The sequence below is a fragment of the Microtus pennsylvanicus genome, chromosome 2 (genome assembly GCF_037038515.1).
Source record: "Microtus pennsylvanicus isolate mMicPen1 chromosome 2, mMicPen1.hap1, whole genome shotgun sequence".
NCBI lineage: Eukaryota > Metazoa > Chordata > Mammalia > Rodentia > Cricetidae > Microtus > Microtus pennsylvanicus.
In genome coordinates, this window is record NC_134580.1 from 1,496,283 (window position 1) to 1,518,880 (window position 22,598).

General features: G+C 48.9%; 1 protein-coding gene across 3 annotated transcripts in view; it reads right to left on the minus strand.

Moving 5' to 3' along the window:
• The window catches only part of Kcnk9 (potassium two pore domain channel subfamily K member 9), a 43,053-nt gene extending 26,315 nt beyond the window's left edge, over positions 1-16,738 (minus strand). For 2 of the 3 annotated variants that reach the window (XM_075959468.1, XM_075959467.1), the window contains exon 1: positions 14,901-16,718. In XM_075959468.1, the coding sequence (XP_075815583.1) occupies positions 14,901-15,843 (943 nt within the window). In that variant the 5' untranslated portion in view covers positions 15,844-16,718. Of the gene's footprint in view, positions 1-14,900 lie in introns of all 3 variants that reach the window. The other variant, XM_075959466.1, reaches the window with a different exon arrangement.
• Positions 16,739-22,598: the final 5,860 nt, after the last annotated feature.

The following is a 22,598-nucleotide window of genomic DNA, read 5'->3' on the forward strand; positions in this document are numbered from 1 at the left end:
TGTAAGCAACTTCCAAAACTCTAGAATTGACAGAGAAATCTCGCTGCCTGGACAGTCACCCAAAGTTGTTCTGTAATATTTGGGCATCCATCTTCAACCTACAGGCCCATAGTATCTAGCAAAGTTTTCCATGAAGCAGAAAATTTGAAAGAGTGTTTCGTCTGTATTGGCAATTTATCAGTCACATTCTTCTGTGTCTTGCAGAATGTCTGGCAGACTCTTCCATAAAGCAGGAGCCCTAAAGAATCATTCCATCTTTTGGAAAGTTCATCAGTCACTTTTCTGTGGGTCCTGCATGTCCAGGTCATACAGCATACCATCAAGCAGTCCAGGAAGGTGAAATTTCTTGCCCAAATGGCTAGCCTTGAAGGCCAATTCCATAACGAATTTTCAATGTCCATCAACTTCACTGAAGTAACTGGTAACATGTCTCACTGTCAATAAAAGTCTAAGCTCTTAAAACCTTTTAAATGCCATATTCTGAAGGGCTTTGAAGTGTCAAAGATTATCTATCTAACAGAAAATCTCTGTATATCTAGAAAACCTAACTAACATGACTATAAATTTGACTATTATAAATAACTATCTATTAATCTGCAATTTATAATTATACATTACATTTTTAATGAACTGTATAAACATAATACCTTAAACAAGAGTAGAAATATACATATAACAAAATTGACCTTAAATTTGTAGCAATAGACCATGATCCATACTAATGTATTCATCACAATATCATATCCCCCTTATTTTTCTTAAGAAATTAACTGTGCCAATTAACTATATATAATCAATACCCTCTAAATGAAAAACAAACATTTATACACAATCATTTTTTTAATTTGGGCATTGTTTTCTCTAAACTGCTTCCTGCTGTTTGTTTGGCAAAGTATTTTTAGGGCTCAAGGAAACCTTTTGGGGGGTCTTGTTCCATCAAACCACATTAGCATGAACAGAATCCACAAGTTCTCATCTTCTGTGGAAACAAAAGCAGAATCTGTTTTCCAAAGTAACATATCCATAGACTCAAATTTTGAAATCAAGATACCTTTAAAATATATGTGCTAATTTAGTTTGATAGCCTATATAATGAAATATCTCTCTGTTCTTAGCTCATTCACAGTCAAAAAATTCAAAGAAAACACAATAATATACATAATCCAGACTTTTTGTATATTTTCCATCTTTACATGGTTTATTTTTTCTCTATTACTTTTTAATATTTATTATCTTTACTCCTTTAACCTATGACTATTTGTACTCTTTTATACTACTTTTACTGTCTCTTTAAAGATTTTGTTTTATTTTTAAAAGTATTTTTTTCTATCACTGCCTATACCCATCTTTCAAGCCTATGTACGTATTTTAAACATACTGTGACATGTTCAGAGGTTTATTTTGGTTTGAATCTGTTTTTATTGCATATCCATAATCATTTTCTTACCAGGAGCACTTTTTTTTTAAATGCTAAGCAGGCATGGCTAGGATTAAATCTGTGGCTTTGCCTGTTGGTTCCACCCCGTCCAACATGGCAGAGGTATGCTCACCACCTCTGAGAGCCATGCTCACCACCCCAGCTTCAGGGATGCAGTGGGTCTATGTTGTCATTAAACATCTGCTCACAAACCCCATTTAAGTGCAGGACCTCCCGAAAGAGCCAGAGTCATTCATGCTGCCAGCACAAACCGGAAATTCATTTCTTAAAGGAGCTGTGCCTCTGCTTGTAGCCCACAAACAAATAGAGCCTATCTGGAAAAAAAAATATGCAGCAACCAAGAAGTTGTGCTTGGCTCCTGTTTGTGTGAGTCTAGAAGTTGTGCTTGGCTCCTGTTTGTGTGAGTCTAGAAGCCCTCTTTTTAAAAAAGCTTTTTTAAGGATATATGTGGACCCATGTCCAAAGGTGGGTACTATTTTGTAAGTGGAGACTTCACTTTTTTGACTGGCCATCCTGACCTGAATAATCACACAAAACTATATTAATTACAACACTGGCCTATTAGCTCAGTCTTCTTATTCACTAACTCTTACATCTTAAATGAACTCATTTCTATTAATCTGTGTGTCACCATGAGGCTGTGGCTTACTGGTAAGGTTCTGGTGTCTGTATCCTTCAGCAGCTACATGGTGTCTCTCTGACTCTACCTTCTCTCTCTCTCCTCTCTCTCCTCTCTCCTCTCTCCTCTCTCCTCTCTCCTCTCTCCTCTCTCCTCTCTCCTCTCTCCTCTCTCTCTCTCTCCTCTCTCTCTCTCTCTCTCTCTCTCTCTCTCTCTCTCTCTCTCTCTCTCATATATTTGTTCAGATTTCCCACCTGGCTTTATTCTGCCCTGTCATAGGCCAAAGCAACTTCTTTATTAACCAATGGTAATAAAACATTCATAGCATACAGAGGAGAATCCCACATCATATATATCTCAGAACTAGAACCCTAAAAGCTTGCTAGGGTCAGTCTCTCCAGAGATTCTGCAGAGTCAACCCTCCATGGTGATGAGGTCCCCAGCAGCCTAGAGTGCTGCCCTACCCCTCTAGATTCCTCCTACTTGGTAGAGAAGTCAGGGCACTGAGCCTGGGATGGGATTGGCGGATGGACAGCTAACAGCAGGACAATTGGACAGCACCGTGCAAAGAGTTCATAAAGAGGAGCCCTATGGAGGGAAAGGGGTCCTTTCCTAGAGTTCCCCCATCTGAAAGTTTCAGGACTCAAAAAAAATGAATAAAGTCAGCTGATACCTTGGGCCACACTGAGAGCCAGAAGGGCCCAGGATGAACCTGGGCCTCCTGGGAAACAGACAGTCTCCTGCTCCTGCTAGGCCACCCACTGCTTCTTGCAAGCACCTGCTGTTTTTCAAGGATTTTCTTTTCTGAAAGACCCAGAGAATATTCTAGAAGAGCTAAATATAGCTCTCGTGAAAGCTGTCCCATTTATATGCACATGTTCATTCAACAAACATTCTCTGAGGGCCCGCTTAGTGCTAGACATTGGTGGGTGGGCAACCCAGCCGCTGGCAGGTAATAACACGGTCTCTGGCCAGAAGCGCTGGGGGCAGGGGACAAAGTCTGGCTTGGGAAAAGCTGATACAACACAGGTTGACAGGTTCTTAGCTGGCGGGAGCCCTGGGGCTTCAGAGACACAAAAGAGAGATGTCTAACAGCCAAAGAAGGATATACAGGGGGAGGGGAGTGGAGTGGTGAGGTGTCCACCGTAACCTGTGACTCAGTCTGCATGGGGGGGGGGGGGGTAGAGTGACAGGCAGGGCTACATGTCAGGGCAAGAAGTTGGACTTCAAAGGTCATGGTAAGCATTCATGTGAGTCACAAGGAGACATTGATGGCTCTCAAGTGGGGAAGTGACTTGACATATATCAACATGAACCTTGAGCCAGCACGGATGCATGCAGCTAGGAGGGGGCCAGGTGTGGAACACTGTCAGGGTGCAGTGTTGTATAATCCTCTGGCCCTCCTCCCCCACCAGCCCTTTAAACAAAGGAAGGCTTAGATCATCCCCAAAGGAAGCCAAAAATCAGACAGGGGCCTTGCATATGCCCAGAATGGATCTAGGCTGAGCTGCAAAGCAAAACCCAGAGATTGGGAGAAAAAAAAAAGTCATTTCCAATGACTGGGACTCCTGAGTGTGTGAGAAGGGAGGACTTCCTTCAGGAATAGCAGAGACCAAAGGGAGCACGGCAGCTTCCTTCTGCTGTATGGGGAGGGCAAGATTGTAGTGCTGCTGACAATGCCACCTGTAGGAAGGAGAAAGCATTGGGAAGGAGGGTGCTTTAATATCCTGCTTTATAGGAAATACTGCTGGGCTCAGGACAGATAATATTAATATCTTGGGAGAATGGGAGGATAAGAAATCAGGCAGAGAAAGGTTCGCCCACCCCTCACCTCCTCCCTTCTACTCTCAGGTGCTCTCTGCCACCAGCTTCCTCCTGATCACCCTCCTCCCCTCCACTCTAAGGGGTGCTCCCTGGCCAGCACCTGGCTTGGTTCCATAATCTATTCTCACTTTTATGGGGGTCCCTGAGTATATTCTGAGATATCAAAACAGCAGCAGGTGGCTTCTGTCTTTGGGAGCAGGCCCTAGGGCTCCATCATCAGCCGTGATCACTAATAGCCAAACCTGCATCTAGACTCATTTCACACGAAAGTCTAAAGCCCAAAGAGAGAAGGCAGATATAGCCATGTGGCATACTTCTAGCCTATGGGATAGAGAAAACAATGGTTGGGTGGGACTTCTCAACTAGGATAACCCTTCTGACTTCTCCCCATCCTTCCGGCCTAGGACACGGGAACAAATGGGAACATGTCAGGGATGATAAAGTACAAAAATCAAAGGTGCTTAAACCCAGAATAATCCTGGGCAGCGGGCCCTGAAGACAGAGTATCACCATCACTCACCCAGGCACTCCAAGGCCACAGCAGCCTCTGCATCGCCAGAGCTTGGTGTGGTCCTCATCTGTGTTCCTACAAGACTACCTGCCTGCGCAGCTCAGTGACACTGGTTCTCGGTGATGGCGCTTAGAGCATTTGCTTCTTTTTTGTGCCTTCTAGCCAAGAAAACATGAACTTCTATCACATTCCTACAGAGCTGAGCGTGCATGGATCCCCAGATTTTTCACACTGGCTTTTCACCTATATTTGTATCTTTTGTTACCAGTCATGTCAAAATCTTCCTACAAGAAAAAGTGTAAAAATAAGCTAAAAACATTAACATTTATATATAACAAGTGCTAATGAAAGAAAGCCGGCTCCAAATCACTGGGACAAAAAGGGAGGTTCTGACAGAAAGTGTCACACAATAAAGAAGCCTGTTATCTCTTCCAAGAAAAGCAATAACAACATGAACCTATATGCATCTAATCATATAGCTTCAAAGTGTATAAAGCCAAAGAGTCAATGATAAACCTCAGTAGCAAAGCACCGAATAAGACTCCAGTGGATCATACTCAGGAGCCAAGCAGACTTTTAACAGCAATAATTAGTATAAAGCAAGGAACACATACTGAGGAACCCGGAGGACTAAGTGACTGGGTGTGCCAGTGATAGGACCTGAGTGTGGTAGTGGGGCATGGAGGTGAGCTGGAAAGAGCACTTGTGCCAGCCAGGCATCCAAGTCAATAACATGATGACAGTCTAAGGACTGTGTGCTAGACTTGGTGTATGCAAGGCTCACTAAACCAGTAATCACTATTTTCCAGCCCTTGAGAAAGAAAATAGATGTGAGTTTGAATGACTAGAATTGTATAGAACCTGACATACAACAGAGAAATAAATGTCCTTTTCAAATAGCTATGGGACTCAGCAAAAGGTAGATCCCTTAGCAACAAACCAAAGCCCAAGAAAATTTAAAATAGAGAAACTGAATATTTTGAAATGGGCTTTATAGACCCTGACACCCAGTACATGTCAGCTGTCTTAAATGTTTAGAATGCAATAAAAAAAAAATCTGTTCCAAACACCTTGCCAGCCATTTTTGTAATTATTATTCTCCATATTTTATAGATGGCAAAGGGCAAAGCACAGAGAGGTCAGATCACATATGTAAGGTTGCTCAACAAATGACAGTCAATGATAATCAGCTCCAAAGTGCATGATTCTAATCTCTCTGCCAACAAGCTCCCATGTGCATGCAAGCTGTATGACTTTAAAACTCACACACTTAACTCTTGAATTAAAAAAGTACTCAAATTGTTTATAGATAATTAATGATGACAAGAAAAAGCTCATTTAAAAACCATTTGAAGATAATTGATTACAAGAAAAGACTCACCAAAAAAAGAAAGAAAAAAAAATAAAGGCTCACTTGCAAATTCTTTACAAATGATTGACCATAGGATGGAGCCAAAGTGGCAAACAGAGGACAACACATAGCCTTTAGTATTTTAAGGGAAAGGAAAAAAGCCTACTGACTTCCAGCACATGAAGCTGGGGGAGGAGCTAAATAAAGTAAAACAAGTGTTCATATTTAGAAAAGCAAATGTCAAGGTAGCCTACTATAATAGATCAATATATGTTGTCAGCTAATGATTCATATTTTCAAACAGTGTAAGAACCAAATAAAACACATATGTCAGTCAGAGCCTGTGAGCTAAGAGATGTGATCCTTCCCTGGCTTCCTAACCTAGAAAGCTAGCATCTGTTCTCTTAATTCACTGTTTCTTGGGTTCTCTGCTAGAAGCAGCTATGCACAATTGCTGGACGAGTCTAGCAGCACACATGAACAGTACCAAGAGGGTGAGTGTGAGGAGGTGAGATTGCTTTTGTATATTCTGTAAGCCTTCTCTACATCACTTACCACTTCTCCTTCCCGGTGATGATAGTCATCTTGTTTACATGCTAGTGTCTACTTCTTTCGTGTTTAGGTTCCCCTGGCCTGAATGTCATCCCCAACAAACACTACACTAACCTTCTCAGCAGCTAGAATTCCTCATCACCCAGGTGCTGTCAGAAAAAACGTACCTCCAGGGCCTCCCAGTATAGATGCCTCCTTAAACCAGCCTCCAAGCTCCATTGCCCCTTTATGCTAGGACCCCAGGTTCTGCTTAGCCTTCCCCATCCTGCATCAGCAGCCATTACACCCACTCAGAATCCACCACCTCAATTTGTGAGGGAGATTGCCTGGGTGCATCATGGGCTGGCTGAATGCAGAAGTGAAGGGTGGGCAGACTGACAGAATGGTGATGGACGAAGGACCACATGGAGGTCTGTTGATGCAGAAGCGACGCTCAGATGAGTGACAGGTGTCTGAACGCATGATACGATGACAAGGGAGGGAAGGAATTTCACAGGAGAACTTAGTGACCTGGTGGTGGAAGAGGAAATGGATGATGGGTGTAAACTAGGCCTGAATACAAGGGAGAATCGGGGAACGCATGGCAGGCATTTGAGGAACCTAAGGATACAAAAGGCAGACAGGGGAATGCACGAAAGCTGCAAGGAGACTTGTGGCCCAATGGTGGGTGCATGTGAGGGATGAGAAGCAACAGTAGACGGTGGATGAAGAGAGAAGAGAAAGGACAGGATTGTGGGGGAAAGAGAAGAACACCAGACAGGAGAATTAGAGATAGATTCGTGGAGGAAGATAGGAGAATGAATGCATTCACAAGCACAATGGCAGATGTGGAAAGGAAGGAGATTGGGCCGGTGACTGACAGAATGTCAGATGTTGGAGATGATGGCAGGGGACAGTGTGCTGAATGATGCCCTGGCAGAGTGAACTGACAACCCAGGGATACGTTGGCAGAGAAAAACTGTGTGATGAGCAAGCAGAAAACGGAGTGGTGCAGGGTAAAGGATGAGGGAACGGCAGGTACGGGAAGACTTGGCAGTGGGGTTAGATGCTGAGCATGCAGGCGATCCTGACATGCAATGCCTAGGGAGCAGAATGAGCCATGGACTTAAGGACTGAGTGACACAATGGCGCAGAGGGAAAGGACCAACAGGTGTGTGGAGGGAGAAATGGCAGGTACGTGGAGATGCAATACTGTGCAGGATAGTAAAGGACAGGAGCAGGAGTGTCGTGATACATGGGAAATGAGTGACAGTGACATGGAGGATTGGCTGATGCCATGATGTATAAGACAGTTAATGATGGGTGCATGAGGGACTCAGCGAGGGCATGGTGTATGGGGGAATTAATGACCGGCGCATTTAGAAAGGAATGATATCGTGGTGTAGGGGAATGGATGATACCTACTGTGAGAATTGAGTGATGTAATGGCTTTGGTGAAATGAGTGACAGCGCATGGAGCACCGGGCGATGGCATTGGTACATAGGGGGTGAATGACAGGTGATGTGACAGTTCTTAGAGGAACGAGTGGCGAGTACATGGAGACCTGCGCAATGAAGGACTGCATGATGTACTGGTGCACAGACGGGTAAATGGCAGCAGCAAGGTGAAGTGAGATATTCACGGTGTGTAAAGGAATGAGCGACATGTGCATTGAGGAGTGAGTGACATTGTGGCACATCTGGGAACAGACAGCAGGTACCTGTGGGATTAAATAACGTACTGGCGCTTAGAAGAATGAGTTACGGGTGCTTGGAAGCTTAGTGGTGCTGTGGTGACATGGTTAGGAAGGACGCAAAGGTACAGTTGTGTGTGGAGAAGGGCAGACAGGTGGGAAGATGAACTACCTGGACGCTGGCAAATGGAAAATGATTGACTACTACTGGAAGGATGGGCCATGCAATAGCCAGAGTTAAAACGACGGACAGGCGGGCAAGAACCGAACAGTTTTCGTCAGCTGAGGGAATGGATGGTGACTCAATCAGAGGGTGGGTGGTACAGTATAAGACGGTGGAGTGAAGGGGGCGTCCACGGGGCCTGAGGGAATTTGTGACCCATGGAAAATGAATGGCAAGGGCATGGGAGGCTGTGGATCCAGAAGTGGATGGAAAAAATAAAGAGAGGGAGTTGGCGAACTGAGAGTTACAACGGCGTGTAGGGCTTGAGTGACAGGTATCTGAAGATCAAGGACACAGTACATGGTGGGGGGAGGGGTGGTTGGCCAGCGTACAGGTGACTGGAAGAATGGTGGCAAGGAAGTGGGTGACAGGTGTGGAGAACTGAGTTTCAGTGAGAGACCGGGGATGGAAGCTGCCTGGATGAGAGAGTGATGACGTCAGAGGGGAAATGGGAGGATGGAAGCTGCCTGGATGAGAGAGTGATGACGTCAGAGGAGAACTGGGAGGATGGAAGCTGCCTGGATGAGAGATTCATGACATCAGAGGGGAACTGGGAGGATGGAAGCTGCCTGGATGAGAGATTCATGACGTCAGAGGGGAAATGGGAGGATGGAAGCTGCCTGGATGAGACAGTCATGACGTCAGAGGGGAACCATAGGACATCAAGGGAAGCAAAGGGCCAGGGATGTGAAGGAACTCAGTTATACAAAGACAGGCTGGAGGCGAGTGACGGGGCATGAAGAACGGAATGATGAAGTGGCAGCTGGATGCTTGAATGGCGGGGGGGAGGACTGTGTAAAACCAATAGGCAAGGAGAAAGTGGCTGAGGTAATGGTAGGGAGGAAGGGGAGCGAACAGTGGATGGAGATAAAGAAGTGGCTGGCAGGTGTATGGAGCACTAAGGGACGTAACGGTGAATGGGGAAACGGATGGCATGGGGGTGGAGGACCACATGATACTCTAATGGGAGAGGGATGAAAGCTAGTTCTGTGGAGGATCACATGACACGTGGCAATTTAGAAAGATGGGTAATAGGCATCCAGTAGCTTTGTGACAGCTGCAGTGTCAGGTGCAGGCATGAATGACAGAGGAAGGGAGGCCCGAGTGACCGAACGGTAGACGGGGGAAAGAACTGTGTGTGTGTAGAAAACTGGATGGGGCGCTGGTTGATGGGAGTGGCAGGCGTGCAGCAGGCTGAACCATGCGAAGACGGCAATCGATGACAGGTTATGTAGAACAAAGTGACACCCGTGTCAGACGGGGGACTTTCATGGAAGAATGGGTGCTATGAGAGCAGGTGTGACAGTGAGAGGTGCCCGTGGAGTGGTGAATGAAGCAGTGGCTGATGGGAAATAAAGGGCAGGCACCTGCAGAACCTGAGCAGTACAGTGGCGGGCCAGGGAATGAATGACCGGTTTGGGTAGAAACTCACGAATGGCATGTTAGGTAGAGGGAGTGAGTGACATGGTATCGGATGCTGAATGAAAAGCACCAGGACCACAGTGTGCATCAGTAGGAGAAGCTGAATGGCGGGGGTTTGCAGGGCTGAGCGGTGCAATGTTGGGTGATGGAATAAGTGACGAAGACTGGCTAATGGAGAACAAAAGATGGGCAGGTGGGGATTTGAGCAGTGGATGGCAGTGTTGGGTGAGGCAATGAATGGCAAGCCCACCAAAGATTTAAAAATACTTGTGGGTGGTAGAATGTGTGGTTACAGTGTAAATGAGTACACAGGTGCATCGGCGTGGGTGGATAGAGGGCCCGTGGGAAGTACGTGGAAACCCACTACTAGGACACCCGCCCTGACCTGATCCACCTCCCACTCCTACTCCGCCCTCTCTGGGCTTCCGGGGTAAGGGAAGCCAGGACAGAGCAAGTGAATGTAACCAGTGCCTAGAAGTCCTTGTCTCTCATTTCTTCCTCTTTTCAGAGCCCTGAGTGTCTAGGGAGAAGTGTCTGGGTTGCTACTCCAAGCCAACACCCCTGCTACCCTGCTTTCCCCATGGCACCTGTAGGCAGGAAGCTTGCTAAAGATCCTTGAGTTGAATGAGGAGAGACCACGGCCAGGACTAGGGAGGACCTAGGAAGGCAGAGCTGTCTACAGGCACTTCCTGTGTCCTCAGCATGGTAGCTACCAGCCTGCATATAAAGAGCCCAGAACCGTCTTGCCCCCACGGCTACCCATCACCTGGATCTGGCTGGGCAGGTTCCCCAAATGAAAAGCCGGGCACACAGGCCCACCATGAACTGGATGACTTCCAGCTAGAACCTGCAGTAAGGAGACCCAATTTGCATATGGTCTTCCATGCACTCTACCTTGGTGTGCATTGCCTTATCTGCCTCAGTTTCCTAATCTGTCAAGCAGGATGGTGTTCCCACAAGCTCATGGGTGAAAAGAGAGAGAGGGGAGAAGAAGAGAGAGTGTGTGTGTAAGTGCCATGATTTCTCAGGCACCAGCTTGTCTGACCCATTGGTCCTACTTCAGCTTTTCAGACCTTTGTGAGTTGCCTGCTCCATGGGATGCACTGTACTGGACACTGCAAGTCAGGGGAACAAAGGTAGTGTGGACCCAAGGTAGAATGAGCAGAATCCACAACGCTGAGACTGACTGGAGGAGAGGAGGGCAAGGGTGGGGCTTGGAGGACTCTGGGAGGAAGGTGGTTTCTAAGTTGGGTAAAAATGCTCAGCCTGGTGGATGGCATAGGACAGGCAAAGGGTCTCACTGAGTTTACTTGTACCTGTGCTTCACACTGGACTACAACCAACTATCTGGATTTCCAGCCCCTTCTGCCAAGGCCAGTCCTTATCTTGTCATCTAGACTGTCCCCAGAGTATTGAAGAAGGTGACAAAGCAAGGCAGGGCAGGTGCTGGACAAGACTGTGGATCACAAACCACACCCAAAACCCATGATGAACTCATGATGAATGCTGTCCGCTTTGGGAAAAGTTAGTTCAATGATCTGCTTTTACTTCATTAGGGAAGGAGTTCAATGTCTGTCTAGAGCAGGGCAGGACCCCTAGGGATTCTCTCAGTGGGCCCCACATCACCTGAAGACCCCAGTCCTAAACCAGTCACTTCCATTCCTACAGCAGCAACCTCAGCTTCAGATGGGCCCGGAGAGTCAGGAAGTGTGAACTTCCTCCCTGTCCCCTAAAACTGTAGCTAGAGAAGAGAAACCACAAGCCAACCCTTCTTTCCCCATGGCAATCCAGTCTTTAAGCTGTCCTCCATAGTTCTACAGAGGGCATCTGGTGGCTTCCTTTCTAATGGTCCTGAAGGTAGCCAACCTAGACTACAGATGTCAGATTGGAAAAACAAAGTGTGATGGAAATCCCATCTCTGGTACATGATTGTGCAAAGAGGCTGACTGTGGGACAGTTTTAGCTTGAACCTCCCACTGTGGGAGGTGATAAGTTTATACCAGTGATATATTATACAAGCTCCAAGACCTCAGCCCCAAACAGAGGTAATTCTAATAAAACTCCTATGCCGATGCAGACCCGCCCCTCGGTGCCACCTACTTCTCCCACTTGCATAACAGGTCTTGGAAGGGGATGTTTCAATTGTACAGCCAATTGGGTCAGTGGGCTGCAGGCAAGGGAGTCTTGCCCAAGTTGAAAACCAAACAGTAAAGCCCCTTTAAGGAGAGCTACAAGTGGCCGCCACCTGACAGCCACAGGAAAGAATGGGCACCAGAATTGGACCTGGTTACGAGGGCAGTTGGTATTCACAAGACTCCCCAGAGAGCTAGGGCCAGAGTCTGTGGAATAGCCTCCAAAAACTTTCAGGAAAGCATAGTCACAGATTCAAAATGAAGAAGTAACTGTATATGTTTTGAAAATCCATTTTACAGAGTAAGCTAATAACTGCATCTAAGAAGCCACATTCATCAGACAGCTCCAGGACTCCTGGCACAACCACAGAGACTTGGGTGCAAAGTTCACACACACACACAATCACCCAAACTTAGGTGAAAAAGGAATTAGCTATGAAAACGAAGCTCACTTTTGCTAGTATCATTGCCCAATAGAAGACACATTCCTTTGAGGGCATGGCTTGGGGCTGGCTTTTATCCTGGGCCTAAAAGCACTTTCATTTGTATGTGTAGTTAAAAAAGGAAAGAAAACAAAAGTAAGTGTAAAGGTGCTTTGTTTCCTACAGATGTGGGTGTTTTTGTGGAACAGCTCTCAAGCAGACAGCAAGGGGCTCAGTCAGTCAAAAGCAAAAGTCCTAAGCACTACAATGAGCAGAGCTGGGGTGGGGAACCTACATTCCCACAGCTGACGATAAAAGGCCACTAGCCAATGGTTAATAAATACAAGTTCTACAGGTGGGGAAACTGAGGCTGGAGGTCAGAAAATGGCATCACTGTGGTCTTCCTGTATGGCAGGCTCCAGATTCCACTCAAGCACAGCTGCCTTAACTGTGTTTTTGTGTGTATGCATATACATGTGTATATGTGTGCATATAGGCAGGTGTGTATGAATGCAAGCAAGTATGTATCCATGTGGATGTGTGTGCAATTGAATGTGTATGTCTGGATGTGTATCTGCCTGCATACATGTGTCTGCATGTATACACGTGTGCATGCGTATGTATACATGTGTGTAAGAGTATTGTGTTCACATATGTCTGTGCATATAAGTGTATTGTACATGTATATAAATATGCATGAGTGTGGATATATGCATGTGCATGTATCTAAGTATATGCATATATGCATGTGAATATGCATGAGAGTGTGGATTTATGTGGATATCTGCATGTGTGTGCACATGAGAGCATATTTATGTGTGTGTGTGTTTGCAATCTTTTCCCCAAGTCAGTAGAAAATCCAATAAAGGAAATGAGAAAAATCATCTTAGCTCTTTCTCAAGTGGCCCAGATACTGTACTAATGAGAGCCCCTATCCAAGGGGCTAAGACAACAGTTGCTTTTAGCTCCTCTTCCCTTGACACTATTTCCTTGGAAGTTTCAAATATTCAAAGCGTATGTCCAGAACTGCCAATAAAATCAATAAAGGCAACATACCTCAGCGAGAGCCTCCTCAACCTCAAATATTTTTTTAAGGAATGCTGCAACATAACTGTATTTGTCTTTAACCCCAGCCCTCTCACTGTGCCACCCGCATCTTGGGACTGGTTAAGTTTTCTGGGCTGATTTTACTACAGGGAACCAGCCTGAAAAACAAACACCCCCCCCTTTTCAGAGCTAGATGACAAATGGCACTTTCAGAAGACTATGAGATGTCTCCCCTCTGTCCGTGTCACAAGCATAGTCTTGCCTTCCAGCAAATACACCTGCCACCAGAACTAATGACTTGCACATCTGTATATCACCACCACAGTTCAAAGACAGAAGTGATGCAGTCACCTGCTGGTCTCTTCTCTAACCTGTGGAGGGAGGGCGCTTAGGAGCCAGCAGAGGCAAAACCTGTCATATAGACAACTGAAGGGTGACTTTCTTCCCCAAAACATAAAAACTGGCACTGATTTAGCACATATTTTTAAAAGGCAACTTTTAAAAGTCCTTTCAAATAAGAACGAAAGACAGGTTGTCCTGGGCTGGTGTTTCCTGTTGCATTTAGCACCCTGAAATCTTGTGTCCTTTCCCTGCCCCCCTCCAGCAATGCAGGGCTTTTCAGGAAAAGAAAAGTATCATAGGGAAATTAGCGGGTGGTCCAGGAAAGGAAGATGGCTCTCATCAGGGGCATGAGACCACCTCTGAGACAACATTCTGGCTCTCACAGGTCCAAGGAGATGGCCCTAGGCATTCTGCCATGACAGGGCAATTGGCCAGCCAGAGACACTATTTTGCCTCCTGCCAGAAGAGTATCTACCACATCCCCTGGGGTGACGTTTGACACTCAGATTCCCACAGGTCTCCATGTGCAAGTCTAGAGGTGTTCCCCGACCCCAACCTCAGTTGGGGTACAGTCATTGGGACCCACCAGAGACTACTCTGTGGACAGTGGCCTGAGTCTGAGAATCTATAGGCAACCCCATCTGTACCAGACAGACTCTTTCCCACAGTGAGTTAAACACCCCCAGTTTTCGAGCAACATCCAGACTCCTTTGGTCCTCACTCTTAGTCCACAGTACAAGCAAGCACTGCCTATTCAACCCATCAGGACCACATCACAGGTCACCTGCTACCAACTCCATCCCAACCAACGAAGAGAAAACTCTTCTCCTGGGACCTAACACACTCTACAACTCAAAGGAAGGATAATGGGTGCTGAAATCTTGGCTCCCAAATGGCCCCTTTCTGAGGAAGGGTCAGTACCACCATCACCCATAGACCCATAAACAGCCCTCTGTCACCCAGCCAGCTTTGTCCCACATTCCCCAAGAGGGTAGTAAGTGTAAGACTTAGAACCCACTCAGGGAAGCACGGCCCTCACAGGTGGGTGGGTGTCGGCTGTGAGATTATTCTTAGCGCTCCACTCTTTAAAAGAAAAAAGTGGCACCTCCACCCTCAAGACAACAGCATTCTGTCTCTAGAAGTTCACAAGCCTGGCCCACCAGAGCAGTATGGAGCACCAGATAGGGATCCCCTGGAGGAATTGAGATCATTCCCTGAGGGGTGAGACACAGAAACACGGAGCTGTCTTGAACCTGGGAACCCCCTACCCAGCCTTGCACACTGCACACTATTTCCCTGGGACTCCTCCCTCCGGAGCCTGGTAGCTCTATAGCCCTTCTTTACCTATAGTTGTGATGACGGTGATGGCAAAGTAGAAGGAACCCGCGAATTTCCACTGGACACCAGCACGGTGGGGTTCAGACTGCAGAATCACCAGCTCCAGCTGCTGGTAGTCATCGGAGCTGATGTTGTACTTGCCTCTGATGCGGACCTCTTCCGCCTTAAGTTTCTCCTCCTCGCGCATCTCATGGTCGGACTCGAGGGCGTCGAACACAGCAGCACCCACCAGCAGGTAGGTGAAGGTACAGGCGATCAGGGACAGGGTACGCACGTTCTGCCGCTTCATGGCTGCGAAAAAGGAGCCGCCAAAAGGAAAATGAGCCAAACCAGGGCGCGCTTCCCAATGCAGCGCAGCGCGGACGAAGCCTCCTCTGCGATGGAGTCTAAGTTGTAAGCGGTGGTAACAGCAGATGCCGCAGCTGATGCTGGAAATGATAGAATCATCTTGGGGGTCCTCACTGTTCCGAACTTCAACACCTTCAAGCTGAGGAGCGTTCCGGCGTGCCTGGGGCTCCTCGGTCTCGATGGTCACAGTGGACTCCCTGTATTTTGCAGGTTCCGCGGGCTCAGCGGACGCCCCGGGCTCAGCAGATGCCCCGGGTTCGGCAGGCTCGGCGGACTCTGTGGGAGCAGCAAGTTCCGCGGGCGCAGCGGGTTCCGCGTGCCCAACCGGCTCTGCGGGTGTAGCGGGTTCCACGGGCACAACCGATTCTGCAGGCGTAGTGGGTTCCGCGGGCACAATGGACTCTGCAGGCGTAGCGGGCTCACCCAGTGCAGCCGATTCCACGAATTCAATGGGGTCCGCGGGCGTGGTGACCACCACTGGGATAGGCAAGAGGGTGGGCATGCTCATAGCATCACTAGGGTGCGGAGGCCAGCGATCCTGGACCCGGGACACCCTACGCCAGGCCTGGGTCAAGCGACTTGCCCCAGTGCGGATGGTCATGCGTATGGATGGCCCATGCTCATTTCGCGCGGGCTGCGTGGTCCTCGGCACCTGGCCTCTCGAGACCGCGGACCGGGCTGGGGCAGGATCAGGATCAGGAGTCGGTACAGAAGGCGACCCGGGGAGAGGTTCGGCATCTCTCTGGATGCGTTCCGCGGTTAGCGGGGCCCAGCTAATCGCCTCCAGGATGGCGGTTGCCCGGGAGGAGACCAACTTCTCCCTCTAGCTTTCCTCACCCCTTTGGGTGAGGAAACAAAAGTTTGCTAAGTGAAGATGTCTCTAGAATCCCCTGCAAGCAGGGAGAGCGTCTATCTAGCAGGTGCAATGGGCAAGGCAGCCCAATGCCCCACAGTCCTAATGTCCTGTGCCCACCTGGGAGTGCGGGGCATGCGGGCCCCGTCGCGCGTCAGCCGGTCTGCGAAGTTTGTTTCACTCAGCCTCCGAAGCTCAGAAACAGGGCGAAGCCCAAGACAGGAGCTACAACGGAGCTACCTGAGGGCGACGAGGGAACTGCGCAGCGATGGTCGGCCAGCCAGCTCCTTCCCGGGTGGCGGGCGAGGTGGTGGCGGCGGGAGTGGTCCCGCGGGCCTGGAGGAACTGAAGGGTAGGAATAGGGGCAGGCAAAGGCTCATCAGCCGCGGAGGATCCCAAGACTCTGGCGTCCAGGAGTCAGGAGAGGCAGCCACCGCTCTGGTCTGCCTGAGGCGCTGTGCGTGCGCGCCGGAGGGAGCCCGAGTGTATGTATTCGCGAGTGTGCGTGCGCGCGTGTTTGCGTTTGACTGCCCCGCTCCGGCGGGAGGGACGGGGTTGGGGGGGCAGGCTACTCCGAGGACCGGCTTCCCTCCCTCCTCTCTTCTCCTCTCTTCTTTCCCTTCTCTTCCTTCCTCCCTCCTGCAGCCTCCGGGGCGCGCCACCTCCCGCCTGGTCCCTAGCCAGCTGGTGAGGCAGCGCTGGCAGCTTCTGCAGCAGACCTAGTGCTGAGCAGGGTGCTCGCTATGGAACCCAGGAGAGGTGGCTAGAGGGGGAGGGAGAGGGGTAAAACTGGGTGCTGCCACAGGGTGCGGGTGTAGGAGCCCAGCCGCTAGTCAGTTTAGGCTGGGATGTGGGTGGATAAACACGAATGCCTGGGTTTCTTCTGTCCTGCTCCCCTAAGAGCACACACAGCCTTGGAAAAGTGGAGAGTTTGAGAAACCCGCAGCTGAGGACGAGAAACGAATTCGGCCAGTGGAGGCAGATTAGAGCCTTAAGAAACCCGGAGTGTGGTGAATAGAAGGGGGAGGGGCTATGAGCACTTGGGAGTGCAGCAACAGTGGCCTCGCCGCCCCCCCCCCCTTAACACACACACAGGAACACACACACACAGACTTCCAGCTGCAGCAGCCACCTGGCACAGCAGCACCCTACTGGCTGGGGCACTGCCTCCTAGAGTGTTGGGGTTTTAACAGCCTCCTCAGTCCCCACGGTGGGATGCCAGATGTGTCTCCAGTGGTCCTGCACCTGCCAACTCCAGCTACTTACCCCTAGAGCTCTGGCGAATAGCGCAGACCGCCACTCTTAGAGGCACACACACCTCAAGAAAGGAAGGACAGGAGGAATTCGCATTCCCTCTCTTCCCCAGTATGCTCCCTGTTTATTCTCTAATTTTTTCTTGTTTCCATGGCAGAGGAGAGGAGCTCAGAGAGCGTCCCTCCAGCAAACCGCGGCGAAGTTCACCCTCTTAAGTTCAGGCTTGGGGATGGGACAGGAAGATCTTGCCAAAGAGCACCTAGTCTTTTACAGCGAATAAGCCCGTATCTCTCTGTCTAGGCCTTTGGGATCTCCCACCCATCCACCTCTCTTCAGGTCGCTCAGAGGTTTTTCTCACATAAAACATCCCTAGATGTAAAACCAAGGTATTGAGACCCCCGGATTTGCTTTCCTTGGCTAGGCTATCTTCTCCGTCTCTAGAGAAGGAAGAGATGCAGATGGGGGAATCTGGCGACACCCCCCCCCCCAGCCCAGGCAATAGCTAAGAAGCCAGAGCTAGAAACTGACCACAGGAATAAAAGCAGCCTGTGAATCAAACCCAGCTGTTGAGTTCGAAGAAGCCCCGTGTTCTTCAGCCTCTCGGATCATAGTCTGCCTCTGTCTACCCATACTCAGCCTGGTGGGTTTGGAGCTTCCTGTAGGCCTTAGGTAAAAAGCTTTTCACCCAAATTCAAAGGCTTGTGGGTGCACCACAGGACAGGGGCATTGGCGCTCTGCACTATGCCTGGACAGTCATGTCTCCATGGGGTCTTCAGGTACGCGAATGGGAAGCCCCACCGGAGCAGGTGCACTCCCCCAAATCCATTTTAGAATCCATGCCCTCACCCCCCTCCCACACCACCACCACCGTGCTTGGCAAGTGAGTCTGGCTGCGGGGTGAGTCACCACAAGTGAGCGACAAGGATTCCCAGCAACTGGTAATTAATTGAGCCATGGCTCAGCCCACGACGGAACCCCAATCAGGCCTCCCGCAGCTCTGGCAGCAGTGACACCCAAGAGGTCCCAAAAGGTTTGTGTGTCTCGGTACCACCAGGGGGCACTGGACTCCGATCCACAGATATGCCCACTTTTGAGTCAACTAGACTGCAGTGAAGTCCAAGCTGTCCCCAAAGGCGAGTGGGAGGGGGCCGGGGAGGGGGATGGACTGAGCTCCAAGGACAGGATTCCAGGCTTTGCGCAGAGACATTTATATTCGATTTAGGAGGCTCCAGTTACATGCAGTCCTTCGGAAAAATGGAAAGGAACTTCGGCTTGAAATTATCCCCCAAACCCCTTGCTCCATAGGTGAAGGAAAGGGCCTCCTGTCCAAGACCACAGCATTATTCCATCTGAAACCAACTGTCTCCGGGTTTCTTTCCAACTTTCCCACCAGAAAAACAGTGGTTTTTCAGACCCAAGTTCCCCATCCACGCGCCACAATCCAGTCCTTGAATGTCTTTTGATCGCCTATGGAACTGGAGATCCTTGGAGCAGAGCCTGGGTCCTAACTATTTTGCCTGCATCTCTATTTGTAGTGATAATTTGATTGCATTTTAATAAATCAAACTTGCCTGAATATCAGAGAAGCAAAGCAGTAAGTCACTAGAGAGACCTTTTACCTATATCAATTCTCAGAGTGAAGGGGCGATCCTCAGGCTACCTAGACTACACTTTCTCCACCAAATCTCAAACTTCAACAAGCTGTCTCCTCCTCCTAATATACTCCTCTCAACCCAGGCTTATCACTCCTTTATTTAAAGCTCGCCTGAAGATAAGATTGCAGAACTAAACCACTAGGGGCCAGAGGGTGGGGAGGCACACACCTTTAATCTCAGGACTCAAGGCCACCATGGGATTACAGCCCTTTAATCCCAGCACTAGGGAGGTGGAGTTAGGAGTGCTGTGGCTGGACAGAGAGGGGTATACAAGGAGGAGGAGACAGGAGCTCATGGGAACCTGAGGTTTTGTGGAGAAGGTGCAGTCTAGGCAGTCTGAGGATCGCCCCTTCCGTCTGAGCATTGGTAGAGGTCAAGGGTTTCTCTGCTGGCTTGCTGTTTTGTTTCTCTGATCTTCAGCCATTCTCAAGAAAGATGCTCAGCTACCGCTACAGGTTGATGCCCAGAGAGCATTAGATTAGTGACAGCACCCCCCCCCTTCACTTCATGGGTGGTTCTGAGAATCCCAATCCTGGGGTTGGGTGCTGGGCCATGGACATTTTTTTAATGCTAGAAAAAAATCTATTATGGTAAAATGTCTTTATCCTTTGAATAATTGCCAATTAAGCTCAGAAATTCTTCCTGCCCTTGTCTGGCGTGGGGCCACCTGTCCACCTTGGAGTCAGTGACAGCTCTCCTTCCCAGGTAGGGCTGGAGGTTGATAAGTGCAACCCTGGGGCTTCTTGACTAGACTTGGGCATGACTAGGAGGTGCAGGGAAGAGCTGAGACAGGGAGGGAGGGCAAGGCTCTGGGGATGTCAATACAGGGCACAGCTGTGGCCAGTGAGTGGGCACCCAGGCCCTCTGCACCCCTTCAGAAGGCAGTCCCTAGGCCTCCTTGCACTTTGGTTCTTTCTTTACTAAACGTAGATGCATCTTGTTAGCTAATAAAACACACCATGGTTTTGTAACTCTGCCACCTAGTTATTTGTTCTGTTCACATAGTGTGCTTGTCTGCAGCCTTGCTTCCAGCCCTCTAGCAGAGAGAGGCCAGTGGGCTTGCAAATCCTGGCACCACAATGAATAAAGAAGAGGGGAAGCAACTCAGTGCTTCTTCACATCCCACAGTGTGTCTGGCTACAGGGGTTGCAGGTAGAGGAAGGGGAAGGGAGGAGGCACAGTGCTCTGTGCCAAGTATCCCATGCTGGTGCCACTGCTAGCCCAGGGCAGTTTCTTTTTGCTGGTTGTAAGCCAGATCTGCCAATGCCTCTCTGGATATTCTGAATCCTTGGGAATGCCACTTTCCATGGGGTAGGGTGAGTTCTCCCGCAGGCTCACCTTGAAGGAGGAGCAGTATGGAGTCTTCCCACTGTGGAACCCTGGGATGGTTAATACTGTCAACTTGATAGAATCTAGACTGTGCTCACCTTTGGGCACACCTGTGAGGGGTTACCTAGGTTATGTTAATTGATGCAGGAAGGTTCATCTTAATTGTGAGCAGCAGCACTCTTTGGGGTGGAGTCCTGGGCTGACTAACAGGAGGGGAGCGAGCTGAGCATTTGCATTCCAGCCTACTTCCTGACTGTGGACATGATATGGCAGCTCCCTCAAGCTCCTGCCACCATGCTGTCCCTGTGTCTAACCTGAGACTGTGAGCCAAAATAAGCCCTTCCTTCCTCAAATTGCTTTTCCCCCATTGGAGACAGGAAAAGGAACTAAGCCCCAAGAACAGGCTCCTTCTCCAGCCTTTGGCAAGTCCCAAAGTCATGTGATTTGCATAGTTGGTAGTCTGCCTTCACTCCAGCCTTCCGCCAGTGTCAGGTCCCAGAGAAGAGCACCCCAGGTGAGGGGCAGGAAGCCCACCCAGTATTCCCCAGACTCTTCTCGGTATATGAGCTAGTATGGTTTAAAGTCACACGGTTTCATCAGCCCTGGGTTAAACTGTAGAACATGGGTCTTCTTGGAGATGTAGGTCTGCCAACAAGGATTCCTCCCCACCCACAGTAGTACCATGACCAGAGTTTTCCAGACTCACTCAGTGATGGAATTGCCTGTAGGTGAAGCAGCACCAGGTCCTAGAAGCCCATTTTGGAAGTGGTTGCCCCAGGCTAAAGAGCTGAATGTAGAAAAGTGGACAGTCTGGGTTCTAGGGAACTCATCTTAGTATCTCTTTTTATACCAGGATCTGTGGTACAGTCTGGAGCACCTCTTGAGTACTAGGGTCTGGCAGATTCCTTCTTCCTGAGTTCCTACCTTCAGCTCAGTTGAACATGTCCATCTCTCTGTCAGGAAGCCAGACCTCTCCTTTGAACAGACTGACCTTGCATGTCCATGCTGAAAACCCACCGGTAGGGCAGACACCCTCTTTTCATCATTCCCACCCTCCAATCCAGGCTCCTGTAGCTCCTCTCATCTGAGTCATCGTTGTCTGCCTACTAAGGGTCCACTCTGATGCTACATCTGGTGCCTCTAGGAATTTCCCTCTTCCTCAGGCTGGAGAGCCATGTCTGAGGTCAGGTGGGAGGGTCCATTCATGGCTGTAGTCAGAGAAGTCCTAATGAAGACCCCAGAAAGCCACTCTTATTGTCCCTGGTTAGTGAGGAGCCAAAGTACCTGAAATTAATACAATGGTGGGAGATGCAGGCTATGGCAGGCAGGGAGCTATCTTCACTCCCCTGCCCTTTTTAAGCAGGCACAGGTCACAAGGATGAGGCCATGTGATGAAGTGATGGCATAAAGATTGATAAGGAAGATGGGAACCTCCACACCCTGGTACTCAGCAGGTGCCCCAAACTGTTTTGTGGCTGCTGGGTTAAATTTGAAAGATACTAAAATGAATCCTCAGAGTTTGTTGCCCACAATGTAAACACCAGAGGTAACACAAAAAGGAAGATGGTTTAGAGCTTCTAAGACACAAGCGGGTGTTGAAAGAAGGACACAGAGACTGGGTCTTACAGAGGCTCAGGGAACATAGCCTTTGACTTGTCAGGGTCCTGGCTTCCAAGGATATGGGTGGGTGACATGCGGAATTGACCGTAAACAGGTCGCCAAATCCTGGTGATCTCACTGGAGATTTCCAAGCTTCAAACTTGTCAATACATTGTTTATGATATCCCAAATGGGCAGAGGATATCCATACATCCACTGCAGGAATAAAATTCTTTGGGGATGGATGTGGTCTGCATCCTGGGTTAGAAGATTTTTAACGGTAGGAGTATCATTTCATGGTAAATGGGATCTTCTTGGAGTCAAGGTCACCTGGCAAGTGAAGGAAATAACCAAAGGCAAAGACAGCTGAGGCTCTCCCCACAAAGCTCTCTGCCATGAAACCAGCATGCCTTGGAACACCATGCGATCCCTTGATGCCCTTTTCCACTAGAGAAAACCAGATTAGTAGAATTCAAGTTTCTTAAGGTGGTCTGGTCCTCTGCTCAGCTCCCACCTGGCCCATAAAAAAGCCATGTCGCACTCCCAAATGGAGCCCAGGATCAATCAGAGGCTGCTGACAGCTCCCAGAGAGTTTGCTACAGTCAGTAAACCTGTGCCTATCATCTGAGTCTCATTAACAGGCTGGAGAGGCAGGACCAGCAGCCT